This window comes from Ursus maritimus, unplaced genomic scaffold (assembly GCF_017311325.1).
Source record: "Ursus maritimus isolate PB19 unplaced genomic scaffold, ASM1731132v1 scaffold_20, whole genome shotgun sequence".
In the NCBI taxonomy this organism is placed as follows: Eukaryota; Metazoa; Chordata; class Mammalia; order Carnivora; family Ursidae; genus Ursus; species Ursus maritimus.
In genome coordinates this window covers 20678001-20704096 of record NW_024424453.1, presented here as the reverse complement: position 1 = coordinate 20704096, position 26096 = coordinate 20678001, and the positions used below count along the sequence as shown (strand labels likewise).

Genomic DNA, 26096 nt, shown 5'->3' with positions numbered 1-26096 from the left:
TTAAGATTTGAAACATCTTTAAGAAAAAAAACCTGGTTGAAAAAAAGAGTAACCTGGTTGAATGAGTCATGTGTTATATATATCTAGTGTATTAATGTAGTCTTATCACTGAGGAAGGAAAAATTTAATAACCATTCACTAGCATATTCAAAATGTATTAGTTATTAGCCTATTTTATTTAAAATAATACTGGATTCAGGAATAGAAATTTTTTAATTAAATTGGATTGAAGAATACAAAGACTTTAAGTATTTTTATGTAGTTATCCTGTAATAAGTATAATTGTTTTATTTGCTTTTAATTTTATAGTACTTTAATTTTAAATTTATGAAAATTGTAGGTTGAAAATACTAATTATATGTGTATAATATATTTATTTTACATTATGGAATCACATTTTATCACAGGTTTCGTCTTGATATATATCGCTGTTTGGCCAGTCCAGCTCTAATAATGTTAACAGAGGAGGATCCAATTCTGAGAGCATTTGAACTTAGTGCTGATTTAAAAGAATTAAGCCTTGTGGAGGTGGAATTCAGGTGGGAATGAATGAAAATTGTAAATTATATCCTTTTTTTTTTCAGAATCCCTTCAGCCTGAGTTTTTTTTCATAAACCAAATTAATGTTTATATTTATTTACTTTTGATCCAAGATGACCAGACCTTGCTGCCACCTACTTGGGATTTTCCTTCAGGCTCAATGGAATAGACCTTGATGTTTCTTAAAGGTCCCTCTTTCCCCACCCGCCCTTTGCCATTCTTGCACCGTCCTTAAATCCCCCCTTTGTTTAATGTTGCCAAAGGAGTTCTAAGACAGTGAAGAGTAGTGGGGGTGACAGCCTTAAGCAAGAGCAAATTTGTAACTGCTCTCTATTCTATCTCCCCACATTCCCAGATTCTATAATCATTCTTAGAGCCTGATCCTTCATAACTTTCAGAAGCAAATAGAATGCTTGCTGTGTGTCAGGGACATTCCACATACACAGACATAGTCCCTTTTCACTGTTTGGTGAGATTTTCTATTAGGAGACACATAACATGTAGACATAAAAATAAAATACTACTGATTAAGAGGGATGAATCCCATTCTGAGTTTTCTTCTGAAATGAAGAGTTAAATGTAATTTTGACACAAAGAATCATTGTTATCAATTTCCCTTAGAGAGTTAAGTTGGGGGGGTACAAAAAAAAGGCTTTGGAAAAAGCAGCCTACTAAACTACTAATTTAAACATTAAAAAAATAAAAGTCCTTAGAGAATTATATTTTGTAGACTTGAGGAAAAGCTTTGAGACTTTCCCTTACGTTAAAGTATCCCTAGTGCCCCACCAAAGAAGGAGAAATTGATCATTTCTTGCCAGTTCCTGCTGTGCGGTTTCTGGGGGCCAGGTTATACCTATCTCTACCTTTCCTTTTAAGTCTAGCTGCTGTGGGAGTCCCATGTCTTTGCATTGCTCTCCTCTTGTAACTTGACAAGATGGAACGATTCAAACTTCTTCCTGGAAGGGCGATAAGAAGCTTGCAGTTTCTTGTGCTTTAACAGCAGTTTATAGTGTGTTCTTGATGGCTGAGTTCTAGAAACTTTTTAAATATACCTGTTTTCAAGTATGGGACTCCTGTATTTCAATTTGGATAAATTAAAATTTATTTAAACTTGATACGACAAAGTACGTACTAAGACAAACACATAAGACACGGTTAAATGTAATTTGTTGATAATTTTAACTTTATTAACATATGAGGTTGTTAATAAATTATTCCTTTTAAATCTGAAGACCTTCCTATTATAATCTTATAATCGGAGTTCTAAGTTACCATATAAAATAGAATTCATTCAACTCGTTCCAAAAAGGATTTGAAGCAACTGCTATGTAATCATAGGATAATAAAGTTATTTTGAAGTGATCATAGAGTCCATTTACTTGAATTCCCTTGTTTTTGTAGACAGGGAAAGTGCTCTATATAGGTTAGATATCTTACTGATATCAGCATCTAATTAGGAACAGAGTTAGCAAGAGTTATAACTAGAACATAGGACTCCTGGCTTCTAGTCTACTATGTTTCCATCTAAACTATACAGCCACTTTCTAGTTTTCTAGTAATTTGTTCAAGATTAAGAAAGTTAGATTAATAAGATATATTAATTTTACTGAATTTAGTGGTCTGTCAGTGTTTACCTAAAGATGAGACCTCTTGTAATAATACACACTTTTGATGAATACTCTCATCTGTAATTAGATTCCTAGACTAAGAAGCAGTAATACTTCATTTGTTAAAGAAATCCAATTACTTATTCTCAGGTAGTTTTGGTTATATAGTAAATGCAAAGAGTAGATGAGAAAAATGTTAGCCTCTAAGGAAAAGTTTTTAATTCTTTGAGTGCTAATTTTCTGTTCATGGAAAACCCCATTGTGTAGATGATTAATCATTGGGAAGTTTTTCTTTTTTCCCTTCCTTTCCCTGTAAGGAGAAAAAAACTGAATAAAAATTATTTTCTGAAATTTGACCACAATTGACTCATATTTCTTTCTTTCTTTCTTTCTTTTTTAAAAGATTTTATTTTATTTATTTGACAGAGACAGCCAGCGAGAGAGGGAACACAAGCAGGGGGAGTGGGAGAGGAAGAAGCAGGCTCCTAGCAGAGGAGCCCGATGTGGGGCTCATCCCAGGACCCTGGGATCATGCCCTGAGCTGAAGGCAGACGCTTAACGACTGCGCCACCCAGGCGCCCCTGACTCATATTTATTTCTAACTTTATTTTTAAGTTATTACTTTCAGACATAATTTTAATGTAACTGATGTTCTTAAAGAGGATTATCTGCTAAAACTTCTTAATTTCTCACAAGTTGGTTGATTTAAGCCTGTCTTTAACCAGCAGTTAAATCCTAAGTCTCAAGGAATAGTGATTATGAAAGAAAATTCTTTACTAGGAGTATTTCACTGTCTTTTCTTTCCAACTTGAATTTTGTTCAAATGAACACTTTAAAAGTTAATCAGAATACTATTTTAATATCAGAAGTAGCATACAACATGTTGTAGACTATTATTGAAAACACCTCTCATTAAAAGTTACATAGTAATATGTATTGGATAGCACTATTATTATCTATTGTTTAGATAAGTAATATAAAAGGAAGTTTTATACCAAACTTACAGAGAATAAGGGCAAATGAGTTAATAACTGGTTGAGAACTATAACCAGAATTTCTAGGAATATCAGTATATATAAGGAAATTCTGTACTCATCTAAAATTATCAGCGTGAACACAGGGAACATAATTGTTACAGTTTTCCCCAAAGCTGTGGAGAATTTATGCACCAGTCGGTTCTTTTGACCATCAGCACAAAATAACTACAGATTTTGTATAGCCCTATCAGAATTAAAATGTTACTGAGTAAATAATTTTCTATTGAAAAAAGCTTAATTAGAAGCTGGAAGTGACATTTCTAATAATAGACTGTTGCGTTTTGCAGGAATGATTATGAGGAACTAGCCCGACAATGTAAAATGTTTGCTAAAGATTTGCTTGCACAAGCCCGGAATTCACGAGAATTGGAAGTTATCCTAAACCATACATCTAGTGATGAGCCTCTTGACAAACGGGGATTACTAGAAGAAAGAATGAATTTAAGTCGTCTAAAACTTGCTATCAAATATAACCAAAAGGAGGTATGAGTTTTTCTGTGATATATATAAATTATTTCTGGGGAGCCTGGATGGTACAGTCGGTTAAGCGTCTGACTCGGTTTTGGCTCAGGTCGTGATCTCAGGGTCCTGAGATAGAGCCAGCCTCCTCGCTCAGTGCGGACCGTACTTGGTTCTCTCTCCCTCTCGCTCTGCCCCTCCTGCTACTGCTCTCTCTCTCTCTCTGAGCCGAAAGCAGACGCTTCACCGACTGAGCCACCCAGGCACCCCAAGGATAATATACTTTAAAAGTTTAGTACAATGAGTACTGGCATTAAGCAAATTCTCAATAAATGGCAGTTGCTATTATTATTATTATTATTTTTGGTTGAAGGACAGTTTTACTACTTTCCTTTTTTTAAAAAAGTTGAACTATAGTTGACACAAGTTGCTTTTAACAATTAATATTAATTATAATAATATGGATGTTAATTTAATATTTTTGCCAAATATTAGCTATTTAGATAAGATCTTGTATAGTAAGTACCTTCATAATGACATTTCCATCTTGTGTTTTGTCTGTCAGAGGTTTGTTTTGTTGATTTGGTTATAAATAGTGCTTTCTATAGTAATAGTGCCTTTCTGTTTAAAAATAAAGTATCAGATATTGTGCTTCCTGGTTCTTACTTGTTAATTCATTGAAACCCAAAGGGGGAGAGGCACATGATATAAACTAAGTTGAATCTGGCTCTACTGGCATCATCTCTTCCTATTAAGGGAAATATCTATTTCTAGTCCCTGTACACACACACACACACACACACACACACACGATATGATACATGATTCAGGAACTTGAAGAAGGAATGTATGCATTTTGAATTTCAGTTTTTGAGATGATTTACTAAACATGGGTGTTTATATGTAGGTAATGATATCCAGTTGATAATATGAAGTGTTGGTAGATGATAGTTTTAAGATATTTTTTTCTAGGACCCATTGTTTTTTTTAAAAGATTTTATTTATTTATTTTAGAGAGAGAGTGCATGCACGCAAGAGTGAGAGCAGGAACAGAGGAAAGGGCAGAGGGAGAGGGACAGCCGATATCACGCTTAGTGCAGAACCCTCGCAGGGCTCAATCTCACAACCCTGAGATCATGACCTGAGCTGAACTCGTCAGACATGCAACCAACTGAGCCACCCAGGCACCCCTAAGGCCCATTATTTTTATTATCAATATAGATGTTGCAGTAAAACTTGCTTAATCAAATTTGTATTAATATAAAAATGGGACCTGAGACAGATAATGACAGAAGGCAAGATATAGGACCTTTGGTGCTTGGAGCAGAATTTCATATTATTTTGGTTGAAAATTTGAGCCTCACAATGGTTTTGTGACTCAGAAAATTGGTACTGGAATTTTAAGATGTTTATTTTAACATTACCTACATAGTATATCGCTTATCCAGATTTCTGGCTTCAAATCCTATGCCTTTTCTAGTACTCTAAGGTTCTTGATTAAGAGAAAACATTTATAGGAAAAAATTAAACACAAGAATTTAGATCAGTATAACTGTAAGATTATAAATCAACAACATACCTGTGTGCTTAAAAAGGAAATACAACACTGAGGTGTATAAATAGAAACAATACAGAACCCCTGATATAATCTTCCTCTAATATACGTTTTGACTAGATTTAGGTTAATTTATTTACTTCCGTGTTCCACAACCTAAAATAGACATGAAATACTAGAAAATGATAGAATAAAGAGATAACAAAATACAAAGTCAACTTAAATGATTGAGAAAAGAACCTCAAAGAAAGGTGGAAAGAACTGAGATTATCCTGGTTAGGGAAGGAAAAACTAAGAGCCAGTTTCTTAATGATTGATATATATATATCACCCTGAGGACTCACAGATGTAACCAAATGTTCCATTCTAAAGAAGATGCAAGAAAAGGAGACAAGAAGTAGTAGTAATATTTTTATTTGAAAGGAAAATAGTCTGTAATTTTAAGGATGAATGAAAATGTAGCTTTTTAAACTAGATTTCTAGATATGATCAAAGGGGAGGATAATATCTTTCCAAATAGTTGGTAGACTTTGTTTAGGTAATCTGTCCTGAATAACAAACTCCTGATACTTAGTGGCATAAAACAGTATTTCGTAATCATTTATAATAATTTCATAATCATTTTATTATGCTCTTGGATTGTAGGCCAGGAATTAGGAAAGGGCACAACAAGGATGGATAGTTTGTCCTTGCTTCACTATGTCTAGGGTCTCAGCTGCAGATAGCTCAGATGACTGGAGGCTACAATTATCTGGAGGCTTCATCACTCAAATGTCTGGTGCCTGAGCAGCAGCTGAAGACTCCCAACAGGGAGCTCTTGAGTGGGCTGGGTAGATCCATAGAGGGTGGGCCTCCTGAGCACTTACTACTGGAATCATGGAGGGGCATGGTCATCATGGTGGGTTGACTGTGAGAAGATGGTCTAAGAAGCCTCTGAGGGCTGCCCAGAGTGCCTGCATGTAGTCTGGGCTTCATTGCAGCATGGTAACTTCAGGTAGTGGGACACTTTATATGGCAGTTAATGGCACCAAGAGCAAGTGTTCCTCAACCAAGGTGGAAGCTGCATGGCCTTTTAAAACTGACCCTCAGAAGTCACATAGTATCACTTCTTCCAGAATTTACTGATTAAAGCAATCACAGCTTTGTTGAATTGAAGGGTATGAAACATTGATAAGCCACCTCTTGATGAGAGGAGTAGCAAAGAATTTGTATCAATGTTTTAAAACCACCACAGACTTAAAACATTTCCAGCTGAAATTTTGTTCTTCAAATTACATATTTAACATGACTGTTCATTAAATCATCATTATATAGAGGAGTGACAAGGACAGAAATCAGTCCTTTGATATTGCGGGGAAGGGAGAAACCACTAAGTTTGGGATGCTACTAAACTGGGTAGTTGGTGGGAGGAAAAGCTATTTCTCTCCCCAGTATCTCATCTTGAGAGACAAATTAAGATCCCCAAGAGCACTGGAATCTGAGCAGAAGAATGAAGAATGAAGTAACACTTAACTGCCAAAAACAAGTGTAGTATATTAGGAAATTTCTTTTTTTTTTTTTTTTAAGATTTTATTTATTTGGGGGAGAGAGAGAGCACGAGCAGTGGGGGCTGGGGGAGAAGGAGACAAGCAGACTCCACGCTGAGCAGGGAGCCCGATGTGGGGCTTGATCCCATGACCCTGAGATCATGACCTGAGCCAAAATCAAGAGTCAGATGCTTTTAATGGATTGAGCCACCTAGGCACCCAGGATAAATCATTTTAGAACAGAAGATTGACCAATTAGTATTTAATATCTGAATGACATTATAATCACTTGTGCTTTGGTAATTTCAAATCTGATCACATTATTGTATCCACAGTTACCAGAATCCTTAAGTTATACTTCACAACATGAGCATTACATTGGGAAAATACTGCTTCTGAAATTAGTAAACTAAGAAGCTTAGTAAACTTTGATAAATTGATTCCTATACTTGAACTAGAATTTCCCTCTTATTTGGCAATATATTTCCTTTTTTTCTTACACAGAATTCAGTTTAAGCAGATTTAAGAGTGTAATACATTTTGGGGCGCCTGGGTGGCTCAGTCATTAAGCGTCTGCCTTTGGCTCAGGGCATGATCCTGGTGTTCCAGGATTGAGCCCCATGTCAGGCTCTCCGCTGGGAGCCTGCTTCTTCCTCTCCCACTCTGCCTGCTTGTGTTCCCTCTCTCGCTGGCTGTCTCTATCTCTGTCAAATAAATAAATAAATAAAATCTTTTAAAAAAAGAGTATAATACATTTTAAGAAATTCTCAATGTTTTCATGGAGCATAATTATATCTGATGTTTAGACTTGGATTGCTCTGCTATGTTAGTATCTTGGTTTCTGATAACTGAAATCAATGGTTCTTCTAGGCAGAAGTTTTTTCCTTTGGTTTATGGTTTTTAATTTTGAAATTTCACAAATGTTATAAGAGTCTCTATAAATTATATTTTGCAAAATGGCTAAGTAGACTATTAATATTAATACTTATATACTACATGCTATGAATCAGGCACCCATCTAAGAGCTTTACATTTAATCCTTGTAACAAGTTTATGAGTAGAGAATATTATCCCCATTTTACAGTTGGCAAATTTGAGGCTTAAAGAAGTTTAAAGACTTGCTCAAGGTCAATTATTAAGTGGCAGAGTCTGGATTTGAATCCAGGTAATCTGGCTCCAGAGTCTATGTTCTCAATCTCTACACTTTTTTATTACATGTAAGAAAAATGAAAAACAAAAAATTATGTGGGCTGTATAGAATTGATTTAAAACTATTTACACTTTGAATATCAGTTAAATAATGGTATTATCAAATTATATTTACAGGTTTTCTTTTATTTATTTATTTATTTTTGTATGTGTGTGTTCTTTTCAGTTTGTCTCACAGTCTAACTGCCAGCAATTCCTGAACACTGTTTGGTTTGGACAGATGTCCGGTTACCGACGTAAGCCCACCTGTAAGAAGATAATGACTGTTTTGACAGTTGGCATCTTTTGGCCAGTTTTGTCACTTTGTTATTTGATAGCTCCCAAATCTCAGTTTGGCAGAATCATTCACACTCCTTTTATGAAATTTATTATTCATGGAGCATCATATTTCACATTCCTGCTGTTACTAAACCTCTACTCTCTTGTATACAATGAGGATAAGAAAAACACGATGGGGCCAGCCCTTGAAAGAATAGACTATCTACTTATACTGTGGATTATTGGTAAGTGTCAAGTTTATTCAAAAGATTCTGCTTTTATTTAGCCCATTAATTCTCCCTTGTTGGTGGCATTACAAACATCTGTGTTCAGTTTATAATTTTACACTGTTTACACAGCAAGAATTTGAACACTTTCATGATCATTGAAGACTTAACTAATATTTTTGTAATGATAAGTGATCCTGAATTTGATAAGGGAGCAGATCTCTTTTTTAATATTACTTAATTACATGGAAGTGAAAAATTCTTCATTCTCAGTCTCTCAAATTGTTCATTATAATTAAAACAGAAAAATTGTGCTGATTAATGCTTTTTTGTTATAAGAGTATGAATCTCTTCTTGGATACTTCAAAATGTAATACATATTATACTTTGTTGCATTTGAAGAGTTAACTATTTTGTTTTATTATACCATTAGTTTTCCTTTTAAGAACCTATGAACTTAGGAGGTTACATCTTTATCTTTATTATAGAAACATTATTTAAATTTAGATTGAAAGGATTCCCTGGTGACTCACTTAGTATGAATCAGTTCTTTGTAATGACAGCCAGATCTCTTTAGAAATGACAGGATGTTTAAATATAAGATACTTTATTTTCTGAAAATTGTTTTTATAACCATTATGCTATATGATAAATATTTTAAATGACCTGAAGTTTTTATAGCTCTTGCCCTTTTCTGTAGGGGATGGATGGGAGTTGAGATATAATCACATTATCTATTTATCCTCTTTTAATGACATCTCCTTTATTTCCCTCTGTATCTTCAGTCTTGTTTTTTGTTTTTTGCTTTTTTTAAGTTTAATTTAGTTAACACATAGTGTATTATTAGTTTCAGGGGTAGAATTTAGTGATTCATCAGTTGCACATAACACCAGTGCTCATTACATTAAGTGCCCTCCTTAATGCCCATCACCCAATTACCCCATCCTCCACCCACCACCCTTCCAGCAACCTCAGTTTGTTTCCTATAGTTAAGTCTCTTATGGTTTGCCTCTTTCTCTGTTTTTATCTAGTTTTATTTTTCCTTCTCTTCCCCTATGTTCATCTGTTTTGTTTCTTAAATTCCACATATGAGTGAAATCATGATATTTGTCTTTCTCTAACTTATTTCATTTGGCATAATACCCTCTAGTTCCATCCATGTTGTTGCAAATAGCAAGATTTCATTCTTTTTGATCACTGCGTAATATTCCATTGTACATATATGTGTGTGTATACATATATATGTATATGTGTGTGTATGTGTGTATATATATATATACACCACACATCTTCTTTCTCCATTCATTGGTCTATGGAGATTTAGACTCTTTCCATAATGTGGAAAGCATACACACCACATCTTCTTTATCTGTTCATCTATTGATGGATATCTGGGCTCTTTCCATATTTTGGCTATTGTGGACATTGCTGCTATAAACATTGGGGTGCATGTGTCCCTTCAAATCACTATGTTTGTATCCTTTAGATAAGTACCTAGTAGTGCAATTGCTGGTCCCTATTTTTAAGTTTTTAAGGAACCTCCATGCTGTTAATTTTAGCCATTCTTACTGGAGTGAGATAGTATCTCATTGTGGTTTTGATTTGTATTTCCCTAATGCTGAGTGATGTTGAGGATTTTTTTCATGTGTCTGTTAACCATTTGTATGTCTTCTTTGGAGAAATGTCTGTTCGTGTCTTCTGTCCATTTCTTGACTAGATTTTTTTTGGGGGGGGTGTTGAGTTTGATAAGTTCTTTATAGATTTTTGGATACTAGCCCTTCGTCTTTCTGATATGCCATTTGTGATTCTTTTTGATCACTGAGTAATATTCCATTGTACATATATGTGTGTGTTTATTTTATAGATATTATTTTCAATGATATCTTCTCCCATTCCATAGGTTGCCTTTTAGTTTTGTTGATTGTTTCCTTCTTCAGCCTTGTTTTTAAACTCACCTTTTTGCTATTTCCTATAGAGTAAAACGATATTAAAATTTAGTCTTTTCCATGGTATAAAGCACTGGTTGATCAATATGTTCTTTATTGATTTAATTATTAAATAATTTGAAAAAAATTAATGTATCATTTTCACGTTTAGTTCTCTTTCAGCTATAAAAATAATTTGCATGTTTTGGAATTTTAATTTTTATTTGGAAGGTAGTTAATTTCAAGCAACTTGATTTAAATCAGAGTTTTACTTTTAGCAGTATTCAATCCATTGTGCGCTAACATTTAAAATTAGGTAGATAAAATAAAAATAACACACATTTGAATTCTAAGTTATTTAATATTTTAATTTAGGAAGTAATTTATACTTTATCACATGTAATTCCAAATTACATCATTATAGAGCTTTCTAGTGTGAAACTTGTTTATGTTGTTTTTTGAATAGGTTAAAAAATATTAGACTGAATGGAATCTCTAAGAAGCACTTTTTCCCTCTATTCATTTAAACTACTTCTGAAAGATTATTATATATATCTTAAAAATAAAGAAAGAAAATTTTATATCTTTTATCTGTAATCTATCGTTTAAATAGTCATGAGAAAGAAAGAATCTTTTCTTTGTTTTGTAATTAAGATTCAGGGTTTCCCAAGTCTGTATAAGGATCAAATTAAAGTTTATATTTCTTAGCAGTGAGTGAAAACTCATTGAACTTAAAGAGTCATACCACTCTTTGGATAGTGTAAATACTGGTGCTGTAACAGAATTTCATAATAATGGTAGAACTGTTGCTACTTCTTTTTAATCATGATGGCCTTATTTTCAATGACATTATTGAACATTCATGCACACACAATATGATTAATTTTCTAATCATATTCTTTTTTTTAAAGATTTTATTTATTTATTTGACAGAGATAGAGACAGCCAGCGAGAAAGGCAACACAAGCAGGGGGAGTGGGAGAGGAAGAAGCAGACTCATAGCGGAGGAGCCTGATGTGGGGCTCGATCCCATAATGCCGGGATCACGCCCTGAGCCGAAGGCAGGCGCTTAACCGCTGTGCCACCCAGGCGCCCCACTAATCATATTCTTCTTCACTAGAAGAGTGTAATGTGCATTTAGCTAGTAAAATTTCTGAAAGTGTTTTACTTTCTCAGCATAGCTTCTGCTTTGAAACCAACAGATCTGAATAAACCTTGCCAAGGACGTCTTCTAAGCCTGTTATGCAATTAGATCATTCTGGGCTTCCTTAAATATATAGATCTGAACTTGCTCTAAGGAAGCATGTAGGAATCATTGGCCTGCTTATCTAAAGGCACTTCCTTATTCAATGTATTATTTCACGCAGTGAACACTGTGACTTTTGACTCGTGATGGCTGACTTTTGTACATTTGCTTTTTGTTCTTTTCCTTAGCTCTCCAGAAAAAGTAGGGTTAAATTATAAAAAAAAAAACCACGTAGTTAAAATGGAAATAATGTGTTGATGAATGCACAGAATATTAGTGGTATACTTTTACTTAATTTTTTACTGTTAGAATGTAATAGAAGAGCTAGTATAAAATATACATGCATACATATATTTTAAAGATTTTACTTATTTATATATTTGACAGAGAGAGAGCGCACAAGCAGGGGAGCAGCAGGCAGAGGGAGATGGAGAAGCAGGCTCCCTGCTGAGGCAGATGCTTAACCGACTGAGCCACCCAGGTGCCCCTAAAAATAAGTTTTTAAAATTTTGTATAACTACTTTGTCCAAGCACAGGCAAACACAAGATATGGTGCAACACTCATGGAGCTTATGGTCTAATTAAGGCAAAAACCCCAATAACTTGAGAATTGCACAGATAAATGAAAAAGCACAAATGAGTTAAGTGCTGCTAAGTAAAGGTCATGGAGCTAGGAGAGCAAGCATATCATAACAGCAGCTTACTGAGTCAAGAAAGCTGGAAAGGCTTTCTTGAGGAACTGATAAATAAGCTAGATCTAAAAAATAAAAAAAAGAGTCAACTAAGACAATTAGGAGAGAAGAGTATTCTAGGCTGAAATAAAAGTTACATTCAGAGGCACCATGGCAAGAAGGAGTGTGGTGCAAAGAAGGTACTGAGTAAGGGCTAGAGCAACGAGAACAAAAGAAGCAAAATCCAAGATTAAGCTGTAGAAATGGATGGTGCTTCAGACCATGGACAGGCTTGTGGGCCATGTTAAGTGATTTTGACTTTATGTCAAGGACAATGGAAAACCATTGAAATTTTTAAGTATTTGAGTGACATGATCGGAGGGAGACCAAAAGGAGTCTGTTGCAGATGAAAGCTGATGGTATCTTGGACTTAGGGTGATTATGATAGAAAAAGAGAAAGGGGAACAGACTTGAGAGATATTTACAAAGTAAAGTCAATAGGACATGGAAATACACAGTATATAGGAGGTGAGGAAGAATGAGTTTATTAAGCAGTGTAGGTCTTTTGGAAGAGTACTTGGTTTGGGATTTGTGAGAGGGTAGATCCTGAGTGTGGTTTTGGATACATTGAAATTAAAAAGACTTCAGGTATCTAAAAGACAAATTAGACATCATAGTCTGGAGCTCAAGAGGAAGTCTAAGCTTGAGTTAGCAATGTGTGAATAATCTGCATATAGGTTGTATATGAAATTATGGGCATGGATGAAACACTTGAGAAAGTATAAAATGAGAATAGAGGATGTGGGAGCAGGCCTTGAGGAATCCCAAATGATGGGATTACAGCTTATAGTGTTGGTTACTAATTCTAAAAAAAATAAAAACTAAAAAGACCTTAAAATATAGTACATTGACTAGTATTCAAATGCAATGATTATAATAGTTTAAAATCATTTTGTTTTCTTAATTCAATTCAGAAATACCAAATATGTCAAGTGTATTAGTTTCATTTTGTTTTAGGGTTTTGCATAGAAGATGGGAAACCACCTGACAGTGGTACTTCCTATTCTTTCACATCTGCCTTTTTTTTCCTAATCAAAAATCTTTTCCAATTTCTTTTGTAATTGTTGTCAAGAGTTTCTTTTAGGTGTAATACTGCATTTTACAAAAATAAAACACTTATTTCTGTAAGCATCTTTTTAAAAAAAATTTTTTATTATATTATGTTAGTCACCATACAGTACATCCCTGGTTTTTTATGTAAAGTTTGATGATTCATTAGTTGCGTATAACACCCAGTGCACCATGTAATACGTGCCCTCCTTAATACCCATCACCAGCCTATCCCATTCCCCCACTCCCCTCCCCTCTGAAGCCCTCAGTTTGTTTCCCAGAGTCCATAGCCTCTCATGCTTCATTCATCTTTTTTGGTTTAATGTTTCAGTGATACAGTATTTGAGTTTAAAAAATGTAGAATATCTGGTTTAACATGTTCAGATAGTTTTTATGTATTCACTTCAGGAATAAGTGGAATTTTTAAAAGTGTTTCCCTATCAGATCTGCAAATATTTAAAAATGGTTTTCTACATAAAATGTAGGTACTGTATAATTAATATTTTATAAACAATTTTTTAAGAAAGCTTCATGTGCTTCCTAGGGAATTATTCTGCCTACAGGTAAGCCAGAGGATGATTCTGACTGGCTTAACTTGATCTCCACCCATATGTTACGTTGTAGCACTCTATTCTTTTATTACTATATAAAGATCTTATGAAAGAATTTATCATAAAACTATCCTAGATTATAATACTGTTCTCTGGTACTCCTAGGAATGTATTAACTATGGAGGAATTTCTGGCCAAAAAAGGGGAAACGATTTTTTGGTTTGTTTGGGTTTTATTTGTGTATATTTATTCATTTAGCCAATTTTTTGAGCATCCAGTATGTATTAGGAGCCATCCAGGACATTTAGGACATTGGTTAATAAAAACAAAAGTTCTTACTTTTGAAGTTTCCTCTAAGTGGGGTGAATAAAGTCAGTTAATAATAACCATAATAAGTACACTATACCCAATAAAGTACTAAGGGAAAAGAAAGATAGAAGAGTTAGAGAGTTGGGAGTGGAGGACATGGGGTTTACAATTTTAAATAGAATGAACAGAGTAGGTGGTAAGCAAAGATGTAAAGTAAAGGAGTTAATCAAATGGATATCTGGGTGAGAAGCTTCCAGTCAGAGGGAAGAGCTGATATAAAGGCCCTAATGCAGGAGTCTTGTGTGTTCAGAGGATGGCAAGAAAGGAAAGAGGCCAGTGTGACGAGTAGTGGAAGAAAAGATTGATAGGAGAGAATGTCAGAGGGGAGAAGTGATATAGGGCCTTGTAGGTCATGGTAAAGAAATTACTTTTGACTCTGAGTGACATGAGATAAAAGGGAAGGTGCTATGCTCACTCTGCACAATCAGCAGCAGTGATCTTGGGTTCTCATTGACGTTCACACTCACAGTACGCGATAGGTGGGAACCTGGCACTGATTTACTTATTAGCTTTGTAAAAGGGTACAAGACAGGGAAGTACAACACGTCAGCATTACAGCTTCAAATATATCTTTATTGGCAGTTCTTACAAAAGTCTGGGGCTACTTCCCAGCCCCATTGTGGACACATTCAGTTGTACCAGATGAAGTCATATGGATGGGCGTGGGCTACCCTAGCTAGAGAAGCCTCAAATCTAGCAGCAGCTATCTCTCATAAAGCCCAAGAGTGTAGCTCCCACTGCAAGCACACTCTTGAGTTAAGAGAGACATCACACAGAGAAGCCGAGGCCTGTATTTTTCATCATGTCTTTTTTTTTAAATCTATTAAGACTCAAAAAATATCTTTATAAATTTCTTTTAATTTTTTTTATTTTAATTTTTTTATTATATTATGTTAGTCACCATACAGTACATCCCTGGTTTCTGATGTAAAGTTCGATGATTCATTAGTTGCGTATAACACCCAGTGCACTATGCAATACGTGCCCTCCTTACTACCCATCACCAGTCTATCCCATTCCCCTCCCCCCTCCCCTCTGAAGCCCTCAGTTTGTTTCTCATAGTCCATAGTCTCTCATGCTTCATTCCCCCTTCTGATTACCCCCCCTTTCTTTATCCCTTTCTTCCCCTACCGATAGATAAAATTTTCTTAAATGTCACAAATAAAGTCAATAAAGAAACACCCTGTTCACTGATGAGTTAACATTGTAAAGGTTCACCATCCTGTAAACTTACTAGGTATTAGAAGCTACCATATTCAAAGTACTCCAGAAGATCATATAGACAATGATTTTTTTAATAGCAAAATTGGAACACTCATATTTTTTTAATAATTTTTATTTTGTTATATTAGTCACCATACAGTAGTACATCCCCAGTGTTTGATGCAATGTTCCATGATTCAGTATTTGTATATAACACCCAGTGCACCATGCAATATGTACCCTCCTTAATACCCATCACAGGCCTATCCCAATCCAGGAACACTCATATTAATCATAACACTAATGTAATAAAAAAATACTGTTGGGGAATGGACAAATAAGTGTCGAACAGAATAGAGAAACCAGAATTTGATCCAGTTTTATATATATGATTTTATATTATTTATTATATACACGTATAATTCAGTTATGAATTATTTTTTAAAAATTTATTTAAATTTCAATTAATTTACATATAGTATATTATTAGTTTCTGAGGTAGTTCAGTGATTCATCAGTTTCAACATGTCTTTTTATAGTCTTGGCTGTGTATACCTTCAGGGTGTATGAGCCCTCTTAGAGTCCTTCCAGTCCAGATGTAGTTCCCCAGTCAGTGTTGTTTTTATAATAGTGTTGAACACAGCTGACCTCCCGTATTTTTCTTAACATAGTATGTTTCCAAGGAAACCCCTTTAATAGACAGTAGCATGAGGTTTTGTTCCCGTGGAGAAAGAGTTCAGACCTGTAGTTAATCCTTTCTCCTCTGGGAACTACTTCAGAGTTTTGAGAAGGGAAGTAACACTTGCATTTTTTATTTTTTTTTGATGGTCAAATCACATGGCTTATTGGGTCAGTATAAAACATATACCCAACCACTATCTCACACCATACACAAAAATAAACTCCAAATGGATGAAAGACCTCGATGTGAGACAGGAATCCATCAAAATTCTAGAGGAGAACATAGGCAACAACCTCTACGACATTGGCCAAAGCAACCTTTTTCATGACACATCCCCAAAGGCAAGAGAAACAAAAGATAAAATGAATTTATGGGACTTCATCAAGATTAAAAGTTTCTGCACAGCCAAGGAAACAGTCAGAAAAACTAAGAGGCAGCCCACGGAATGGGAGAATATATTTGCAAATGACACTACAGATAAAGGACTGGTATCCAAGATCTACAAAGAACTTCTCAAACTCAATACACGAGAAACAAATAAACAAATCAAAAAATGGGCAGAAGATATGAACAGACACTTTTCCAATGAAGACATACAAATGGCTAACAGACACATGAAAAAATGTTCAAAATCATTAGCCATCAAGGAAATTCAAATCAAAACCACACTGAGATACCACCTTACGCCAGTTAGAATGGCAAAAATAGACAAGGCAAGAAACAACAATTGTTGGAGAGGATGTGGAGAAAGGGGATCCCTCCTACATTGTTGGTGGGAATGCAAGTTGGTACAGCCACTCTGGAAAACAGTGTGGAGGTCCCTTAAAAAGTTAAAAATTGAGCTACCCTATGATCCAGCCATTGCACTACTGGGTATTTACCCCAAAGATACAGACGTAGTGAAGAGAAGGGCCATATGCACCCCAATGTTCATAGCAGCAATGTCCACAATAGCTAAATCGTGGAAGGAGCCGAGATGCCCTTCAACAGATGACTGGATTAAGAAGTTGTGGTCCATATATACAATGGAATATTACTCAGCTATCAGAAAGAACGAGTTCTCAACATTTGCTACAACATGGACAGCACTGGAGGAGATAATGCTAAGTGAAATAAGTCAAGCAGAGAAAGACAACTATCATATGATTTCTCTCATCTATGGAACATAAGAACTAGGATGATCAGTAGGGGAAGAAAGGGATAAAGAAAGGGGGGGTAATCAGAAGGGGGAATGAAACATGAGAGACTATGGACTATGAGAAACAAACTGAGGACTTCAGAGGGGAGGGGGGTGGGGGAATGGGATAGACCGGTGATGGGTAGTAAAGAGGGCACGTATTGCATGGTGCACTGGGTGTTATACAGAACTAATGAATCATTGAGCCTTACATCGGAAACCGGGGATGTACTGTATGGTGACTAACATAATATAATAAAAAATCATTACAAAAAAAAAAAAAAACATATACCCAATAGCAAAGGAAAAGAGATCTGGGGTAAATTTACACTTAGGGTGGAGCACCTTACAACTGAATCCTCTGATTGATTGATCGATTGATTTTTGCAGTTAAACACCATTATGAGGCGTTATCTTTATTTGATTTTTTTGATAAGAGAGCTATTAAGTAAACTTTATTTATTGTTAATTTTCTTTTTTTAAGATATTTTAGTTCTCTACAATTTTTTCTTTAAAGATTTTATTTATTTATTTATTTATTTGACAGAGAGAGGCAGCGAGAGAGGGAACACAAGCAGGGGGAGTAGGAGAGGGAGAAGCAGGCTTCCCGCTGAGCAGGGAGCCCGATGCGGGGCTCAATCCCAGAACGCTGGGATCATGACCTGAGCCGAAGGCAGATGCATAACGACTGAGCCACCCAGGAGCCCCCATCTCTACAATTTTTTAAATTAACATATAATATATTATTGGTTTCAGAGGTACAGGTTTGTGATTCATCAGTCTTACATAATACCCAGTGCTCATTACATCACATGTCCTCCTTAATGTCCATCACCCAGTTACCGCATCCTTCCACCCCATGCCCCTCCAGCAACCCTCAGTTTGTTTCTTATAATAAAGATTCTCTTATGGTTTGTTTCCCTCTCTGGTTTCATCTTGTTTTATTTTTTCCTGTCTTCCCCTATGATCCTCTGTTTTGTTTCTTAAATTCCACTTATCAGTGAGATCATATGATAATTGTCTTTCTCTGATTGACTTATTGCACTTAGCATAATACCCTTTAGTTCTATCCATGTTGTTGCAAATGGCAAGATTTCATTTTTTTTGTTGGCCGAGTAATATTCCATTGTATATGTATACCAGATCTTTTTTTAATCATTCATCTGTCGATGGACATCTGGGCTTTTTCCATAGTTTGGCTATTGTGGATATTGCTGCTATAAACATTGCGGTGCAGGTGACCCTTCAGATCATGACATTTCCATCTTTGGGTAAATACCCAGTAGTGCAATTGCTGGGTTGTAGGGTAGCTCTATTTTCAACTTTTTGAGGAACTTCCATAGTCAGCTTGCATTCCCACCAACAGTGTAAGAGGGTTCCCCTTTCTCTGCGTCCTCTTCAACATCTGTCATTTCCTGACTTGTTAATTTTAGCCATTCTGACTGGTATGAGGTGGTTATCACATTGTGATTTTGATTTATATTTCTCTGATGCTGAGTAATGTTGAACATCTTTTCACGTGTCTGTTGGCCATTTGGATGTCTTCTTTGAAGAAATACCTTTTTCGTGTCTTCTACCCATTTCTTGATTGGACTATTTGTTCCTTGGGTGTTGAGTTTGATAAGTTCTTTATAGATTTTGGATACTTGCCCTTTATCTGATATGTCATTTGCAAATATCTTCTCCCATTCAGTTGGTTGTCTTTTGATTTTGTTGACTGTTTCCTTTGCTGTGCAAAAGCTTTTATCTTGATGAAGTCCCAATAGTTAAAATGGATGAAAGATCTAAATGTGAGACAGGAATCCATTAAAATCCTAGAGGAGAACCTGGGCAGCAACCTCTTCGACCTCGGCTGCAACACTTGCATTTTTTATAAGGATTACTCTGGTTGCTCTGTGGAGAATAGATTTTAAGGAGACCAGGGTAAAAGCAGGGAGACCAGGTAGGCTATTTCAGTAATCCAGGCTAGATGGGATGGTGGCTTGAAGTTGAAGAGGTAGTGACAAGGGTTAGATTCTAAATATATCTTGAAAGTAGAGCCAACAGGATTTGCTGTTGCATTGAATGTGTGGATTAAAAGAAATAAGAGTTGAGGATAATTCAAGGAAATTTGGATTGAGCCACTAGAATAATGAAGTTTCTGTCAACCGAAATGGGAAGACTTCCACGTACTGTGAATTTGGGGTCAGAGATTAAGAGTTCGGTTTGGATATATTAGGACACCCATTGGGGATGTCAAGTTCGTATACAATTTGAGTTTAGGAGAGAGGATTAGAGATATTAACTCTATAAATACAGATTGAGTTTAGAGAGATAAATTTGAAAATCTGCCCATAGATGGTATTTAAAACCATTAGATTAGACTGGATGAGGTCGCTGTAGGAGTGAACATAATAAAGAAAAGAATCAGGAACTGAGCCTTTGTGGTGTGTGTGTGTGTGTGTGTGTGTGTGTGTGTGTGTGTGTGTGTGTTTAGCATCGATTTATTTGTTTCCTTATGCTTGTTTCACATTTATTAAAATTCCTCTCTGAGAAAGATATTATCATATAAAACTTATATTTTCTTTCAAATTGAGAACTTTTTACTAAAAAGTTATTTTTTCTTCTGAATGAAGCTATAGCTGATATGAGTATTATTTATTTAGTATCTTGAGTTCTAAAGTATTTTTCAGTTTATTATTGAATTAAGAGCATTATTTGATTTTTTTTCCTTCCTTTTTTAAGGGATGATTTGGTCAGACATTAAAAGACTCTGGTACGAAGGATTGGAAGACTTTTTGGAAGAATCCCGTAATCAACTCAGTTTTGTCATGAATTCACTTTATTTGGCAACTTTTACCCTCAAAGTGGTGGCTCACAACAAGGTGACTATTAGCTATGTTAATTGGAGACACAATGAAGTTTGTTTAGGAAAAACCTAAGATACGTAGCTATATAACTCAGAGTTACATTGGCCCAAATCTGTATCTGATGTGTTTTCATTTTAAACCTATCCCAGTATAAGGGAATAGTGTGCATTGTTTCCTCCCTTCTCATAGTTTGAAGGATGTTAATTACCTTTTAATGTTGGTTACCTATTATATGCCAGGCACCATGGTTGATACTTGCTATACTTTATCTCATTTTATCCTCACAGGGACTCTATGGGACAGATGTCCTTATCCCCATTTTGCAAATAAGGAAAACGAAGCTCAGAGATATTAAGTAACTTATCCAAGACCACACAGTAAGAAACCAAGACTGGATTTAAATCCAGGTCTGTCTAGGCATTTTCTTTCTACCAAATGCCGATTCCTTATATCTGAGCTAGGTTCATTTACCTCATTAACGTGTATATATACTTAAAATGAGAACACGAAGTTACTGAAATTGATTAATGTTAGTTATCTTTATACCCGCTAGAAAAAAGTTTAAGAATTCATTCTATAGTGTTTTACCACATTCTAAATCATGATTATTATTTTCTATAGCTTAAAAAGTGATGTAAATGTGATAATTTTTTGATGCCTCTATTTTAAAATTTAGAATTTGACAAAAATTTAGTTTTATATACATCTTATAATTTTATGAAGATGTAAGCTCTTCCAAGCCCAGAAAAGGTAATAGATTTTATGTTAACTATCTTTGTTTAAGACCTAAGTTTAGAATTCTTCTAAGGTGTTACAGTCAAAGAACTAAGAGATATATTTTCTGTTTTTTTAAACTAACTTATAGACTATAGAAAAAATAAACTGGTTATTTTACATCATTTTACTTTATTTAAAAAAAAAAACTGTATTCCTTTAAATGATCAGTAGTATGGAACATGTTTGTTAGGCATTTTTAGTGACCAGAGTTGTGAAATGACTAAGAAAATAAAAGTTGGTCATACATAGATAAATGGTTGAGGGTCATTGGTGTCTTATGCTGGTCTCTTTAGTTCTAGAAGTGGGGTGCTCATATAATTTTTTATCCAAACCAGGACACTTTGAGAGTGAAAGGGGGCATTAATAATTGTGCCAGGAAAGCTGCCATATAATTTGGGACTATCCAGGCAGTTTGAACATGTGGCCACACTATCTGAGTATAATAATTCACTCTCTTTCTTGGTATTTAGAAGGGAGAAGAACTTCTAGGGTTCATTCTAGAAACCTAAGTTAAAGGGCTGGTTTAATTTAATATGATAGCTAATTAACTGAGAGCAAACATACTTAAATTTTCTTAATACTTAAAGTTTGTGTTGTAGAATTTAAGGAAAACCAGTAAAGATTTCATTCATAAAAGGTTTAATGACACTTTTAAAAAATTGTTTAATTTTTTAAAACCTAAGAATTTCTGAGAAAACCTCTTTATATTAAGTAATATTGCCTCACATATGTAAAGATCTTTTATTTAGTTAAAATAATTTATTTGTATTAAAAGAAGAGAACTTTATAAAACATAAAAGGAGAGCCCCTAAAAGGGATATAAGTAATTAGTTTTCTTTCAATAGTCAGAATATTTATTTTTATTTTCCTAAGTTGAGGGAGCTATTTACCTTTGGCTTTTTCTTCCTAACTTTAGTTTCATGATTTTGCTGATCGGAAGGACTGGGACGCATTCCATCCTACTCTGGTGGCAGAAGGGCTTTTTGCATTTGCAAATGTTCTAAGTTATCTTCGTCTCTTTTTTATGTATACAACAAGCTCCATATTGGGTCCATTACAGGTAAATAATTAATTTTTCTTAAAGAATATTTGTTAGATGTCATTATTATTCTATTTTGCTGTTGGTCCACTGGAACATTGTTCTCTCATGATGTTAAAGTTAAACTTTGCTTTTGATAATAATTAACAATTGAGAGGACTCTGCGAGCTCATCTGCTTTGGTTCTGACTGAATGATAATCCTTTGCTTTCAGGTATTCAGACTTTATTAAGCTCTGGCCCATTGTCCTTCTCCCTGCAGCCCATTGATGTAGATTTGTTTAAAATATAGTTATACTTCAGACAATAGAGGAACATGAAAATCTGCTTTTTACCAAAATGAATCTCATATTTAAAATTTTCAGTGATAAATATGAGGGAAATGTTGTACAAAAAGAATTCATACTTAATGATGATTTTGAAAATAAATAAGCTATATTTTTAAAATACTCTTTCACTTTGTTTAGTAAATATTAAATGTAATAAGTTGGAAAATAGCATATTTATTTGACAGAGAGAGAGACAGCCAGCGAGAGAGGGAACACAAGCAGGGGGAGTGGGAGAGGAAGAAGCAGGCTCATAGCGGAGGAGCCTGATGTGGGGCTCGATCCCAGAACGCCGGGATCACGCCCTGAGCCGAAGGCAGACGCTTAACCGCTGTGCCACCCAGGCGCCCCGGAAAATAGCATATTTAGAACTAACAAGTTTCATAGAGTTCATGTAGTCCAGCTTTATACTTTATAGTAATTTATAGCTCAAGAAATTGAGTTTTTGAGATGGTATGTGATTTGTTCAGAGTAGTATGACTATTATCATGAAAGTCCAGGACTAAAATCTGAGTCTCTTTACATTAAAGAAAGGACTCATAATTGGTTGAATTTGCCCCACCGATTGTAGTAGTGATTGTTTTTAGAAGGTGGGGAACAACTCTGTTACATGAGTAGCTCTACATAGACTGTAAGTTATGAGTCTGAAAGTCTGAGTAATATTAATTTTTTCTCACTAAGTCAAAATGTACTAAGAATGTAGATGTTTAAAAACATTTTTAGGGGCGCCTGGGTGGCACAGCAGTTAAGTGTCTGCCTTCGGCTCAGGGCGTGATCCCAGCGTTCTGGGATCGAGCCCCACATCAGGCTCCTCCGCTAGGAGCCTGCTTCTTCCTCTCCCACTCCCCCTGCTTGTGTTCCCTCTCTCGCTGGCTGTCTCTATCTTGGTCAAATAAATAAATAAAATCTTTAAAAAAAAATAAAAATAAAAATAAAAAAATAAAAACATTTTTAAAGGAGATGTTTTAAATAGAGGATATAATTACCTTCTCCAAATAGAGATATGAAAATAAAATACATAGGAAAAACTTGATTTGATTTGGCTTGTGCTATCATCCTGAAACAGTGTTTCCTAAAGTGTGGTTTCCTTAACCACGTCCTATGAGGTGCTCTGACTGAAGTAAGTCAGACACACTGCATTCCATATAACTCTTTTGGGAATTCACAGTGCACATTATCGTATTAAAGCTTATGAGAAAGAAGTAAAGAAACTTGTGTAACCTTGTTCAAACGATCATTGCATAAACTCATTTAATGTCATACTCAGTTTTCATTAGACACGCTCAAGTCTCTGTTTTTCTCCAAAGCAATAGTATGTGAAACACTGGTTTAGACTGTTATTTTGATTTAATTTTGCCACTAATATCTTCTATGAATGTTTTAGTCAAGATTCAACAGTATTTTTTACATGTGTGTTGATTTTTTTAAATTTTTTATTTTATTTTAATTTTTTAAGTTAAAAACTGATGATATCACCAAGTTTCTATACTGGAAATTTTTTTATAGATTTCCACAGACAGTTAAAAAGGAAAAGTATGCTATTGTTTCTTAGTGAATTATCTCTTTACTTTTCTTAGAACTGTTGAGTCGGGTCTTCTTTTTTTTTTTTTTTTTTTTAAGATTTTATTTATTTATTTGACAGAGATAGAGACAGCCAGCGAGAGAGGGAACACAAGCAGGGGGAGTGGGAGAGGAAGAAGCAGGCTCCCAACGGAAGAGCCTGATGCGGGGCTCGATCCCATAACGCCGGGATCATGCCCTGAGCCGAAGGCAGACGCTTAACCGCTGTGCCACCCAGGCGCCCCTGAGTCGGGTCTTCTGATGTAGTCTCTTCCCAAAAGACTATAGTTGTGTATACAAATACTGCATAGATAGGTATTTGTCATTTCAGCTGTTGTTGTGTGTTTTTCTCCTCCAGCACGATAGTTTATATTATCCTAATAGCCATAGAACTACAGATAATTTAGGTGAAGCCAACAAATATTTATTGTGTTCCTGTTTTTTAAAAAGTCTGCAGGTTAATCATAATATATGCTTAAATATTATGATGTAGTTCAGCAAGTGATTTTTAAAAAACTCTCTTTATTAAGGTATACTTTGCATACAGTAAAATACACCCATCTTAACTGCATAATTTGATGAGTTTTGCAAATGTGTAAATTTGTTTAATCACCACCATAATCAAGATAGAGAACATGTGCATCACGCCATAAAGTTTCTTGGTACCTTTTTGCATTTAGTACTCCCCTTGCTCTCTCCCCAGGCAACCATCGTTGGGATAGGCTAGTCTCAGAACTGAAGGATTTGGAAATACAAATAGGATTAGTATGGTATTACAAGGCAAATCTTCCCAGACAGAAGGTTGTCTGCAAACTTTAGTGTTACTGATTCTCGTGGTCAAAAGCTCCCTGCTCCAAGTTGTTATATCAAGTATGCTGCAGGAAGAAGGAGGAAAGGCAGAGGGCAAAAGGCAGAAAGCATGGGCCAGCTGTCTTTCTCTTTTTATCAAGAGAGCAGTCATTTTCCCTGGAGCCCTCCCAGATGTTTCCACTTACAACTCATTGGCCTGAATTTGGTCACATGGTTATTTGTAGCTACAAGGAAGTCTGAGTAGGTGAGTACTTTTAATTGAGCATATTGCCCCCCAAGAAATCAAGGTCTGGTTAGTAAGGAAGAGGGCAAAAAATAGATATTGAATAGGAATCTGTAGATTCATATTTTCAGGCTTTTACTTAAAGAAGTTTTCAAATAAAGACATTAGTTTTCCTGTGCAGTCTTACTAACATGACAGATTTGTATTGCATAATTCTGCCAAAATATTCTAGAAAAAATTAGAAGATTTATAATATATTTTTCCATTTTGTTCATCATAAGGATCTCAATTAAAATGGAATGATTCAGTTATGAATGTAAAACTAAAAGAAATGCAGAAAGAAAATTGACAGTAAGTTAATTACTTTAGCAAAAGTGTAATTTTTTTCCTTTATGTATATAACCTGCTATGTCAGATAATGTTTTTATGTGATTACTGCAGTTGGTTTTTAAATTTATCTCCATATACTAACATTTTTTCCTTCCAAATTCTTGTAGATTTAGAAGTTGACAGACTTTTATTTTAACTGGATATATAACCTGTGTTAAGGGTACAGATCTCTCCCTTGGTTAGAATGACCATATGTTATCATCCAAATAGAAACACTTCGGGGAATACTAACTAGGGAAAACAAGTGGAAACTGGGACTCTCCTAGGCAAATGAAGGTTACAGGAATAACATATAGTAGAGTACATAAAATGGTTCTATATTTAGCAGTGATTGAGTCCTCTATTCTAGTACTTAACATTTTTATGATTGTGTTCATTAAATTTATAACTTATGTTGTAGGTAGCCTTTGGAAGGTGACCTTATATGTCTGGCTCTACTTACTTTGTAGCCATCTCTCACTGTTCTCATCTCTTTTACTGAAATTCTTCTCCATCTGGGCCAAGGCCAGTCACTAATCTCATACATGTCCCATGCTCTTCCACCTCCATGTCATTGTTTATGTTATTACCCTGTTTAGAATGTCCCAGCCAGGGGCGCCTGGGTGGCTCAGTTGTTGAGCGTCTGCCTTCAGCTCAGGTCATGATCCCAGTGTCCTGGGATTGAGCCCCGCGTCAGGCTCCCTTCTCAGCAGGAAGCCGGCTTCTCCCTCTCCCACTCCCCCTGCTTGTGTTCCCTCTCTGGCTGCCTCTCTCTCTGTCAAATAAATAAATA

The 26096-nt window shown here is 35.2% G+C and overlaps 1 protein-coding gene across 3 annotated transcripts in view; it reads left to right on the top strand.

Annotated features, from left to right (window-relative positions):
* Positions 1 to 26096, top strand: part of TRPC1 (transient receptor potential cation channel subfamily C member 1) — a 68100-nt gene that overhangs the window by 31452 nt on the left and 10552 nt on the right. For all 3 annotated transcript variants that reach the window (XM_040636714.1, XM_008711164.2, XM_040636713.1), the window contains 5 exons: positions 408 to 539; positions 3472 to 3667; positions 8100 to 8436; positions 20077 to 20216; positions 21895 to 22038. In XM_040636714.1, coding sequence (XP_040492648.1) covers positions 408 to 539; positions 3472 to 3667; positions 8100 to 8436; positions 20077 to 20216; positions 21895 to 22038 — 949 coding nt within the window. The remainder of the gene's footprint in view (positions 1 to 407; positions 540 to 3471; positions 3668 to 8099; positions 8437 to 20076; positions 20217 to 21894; positions 22039 to 26096) is intronic.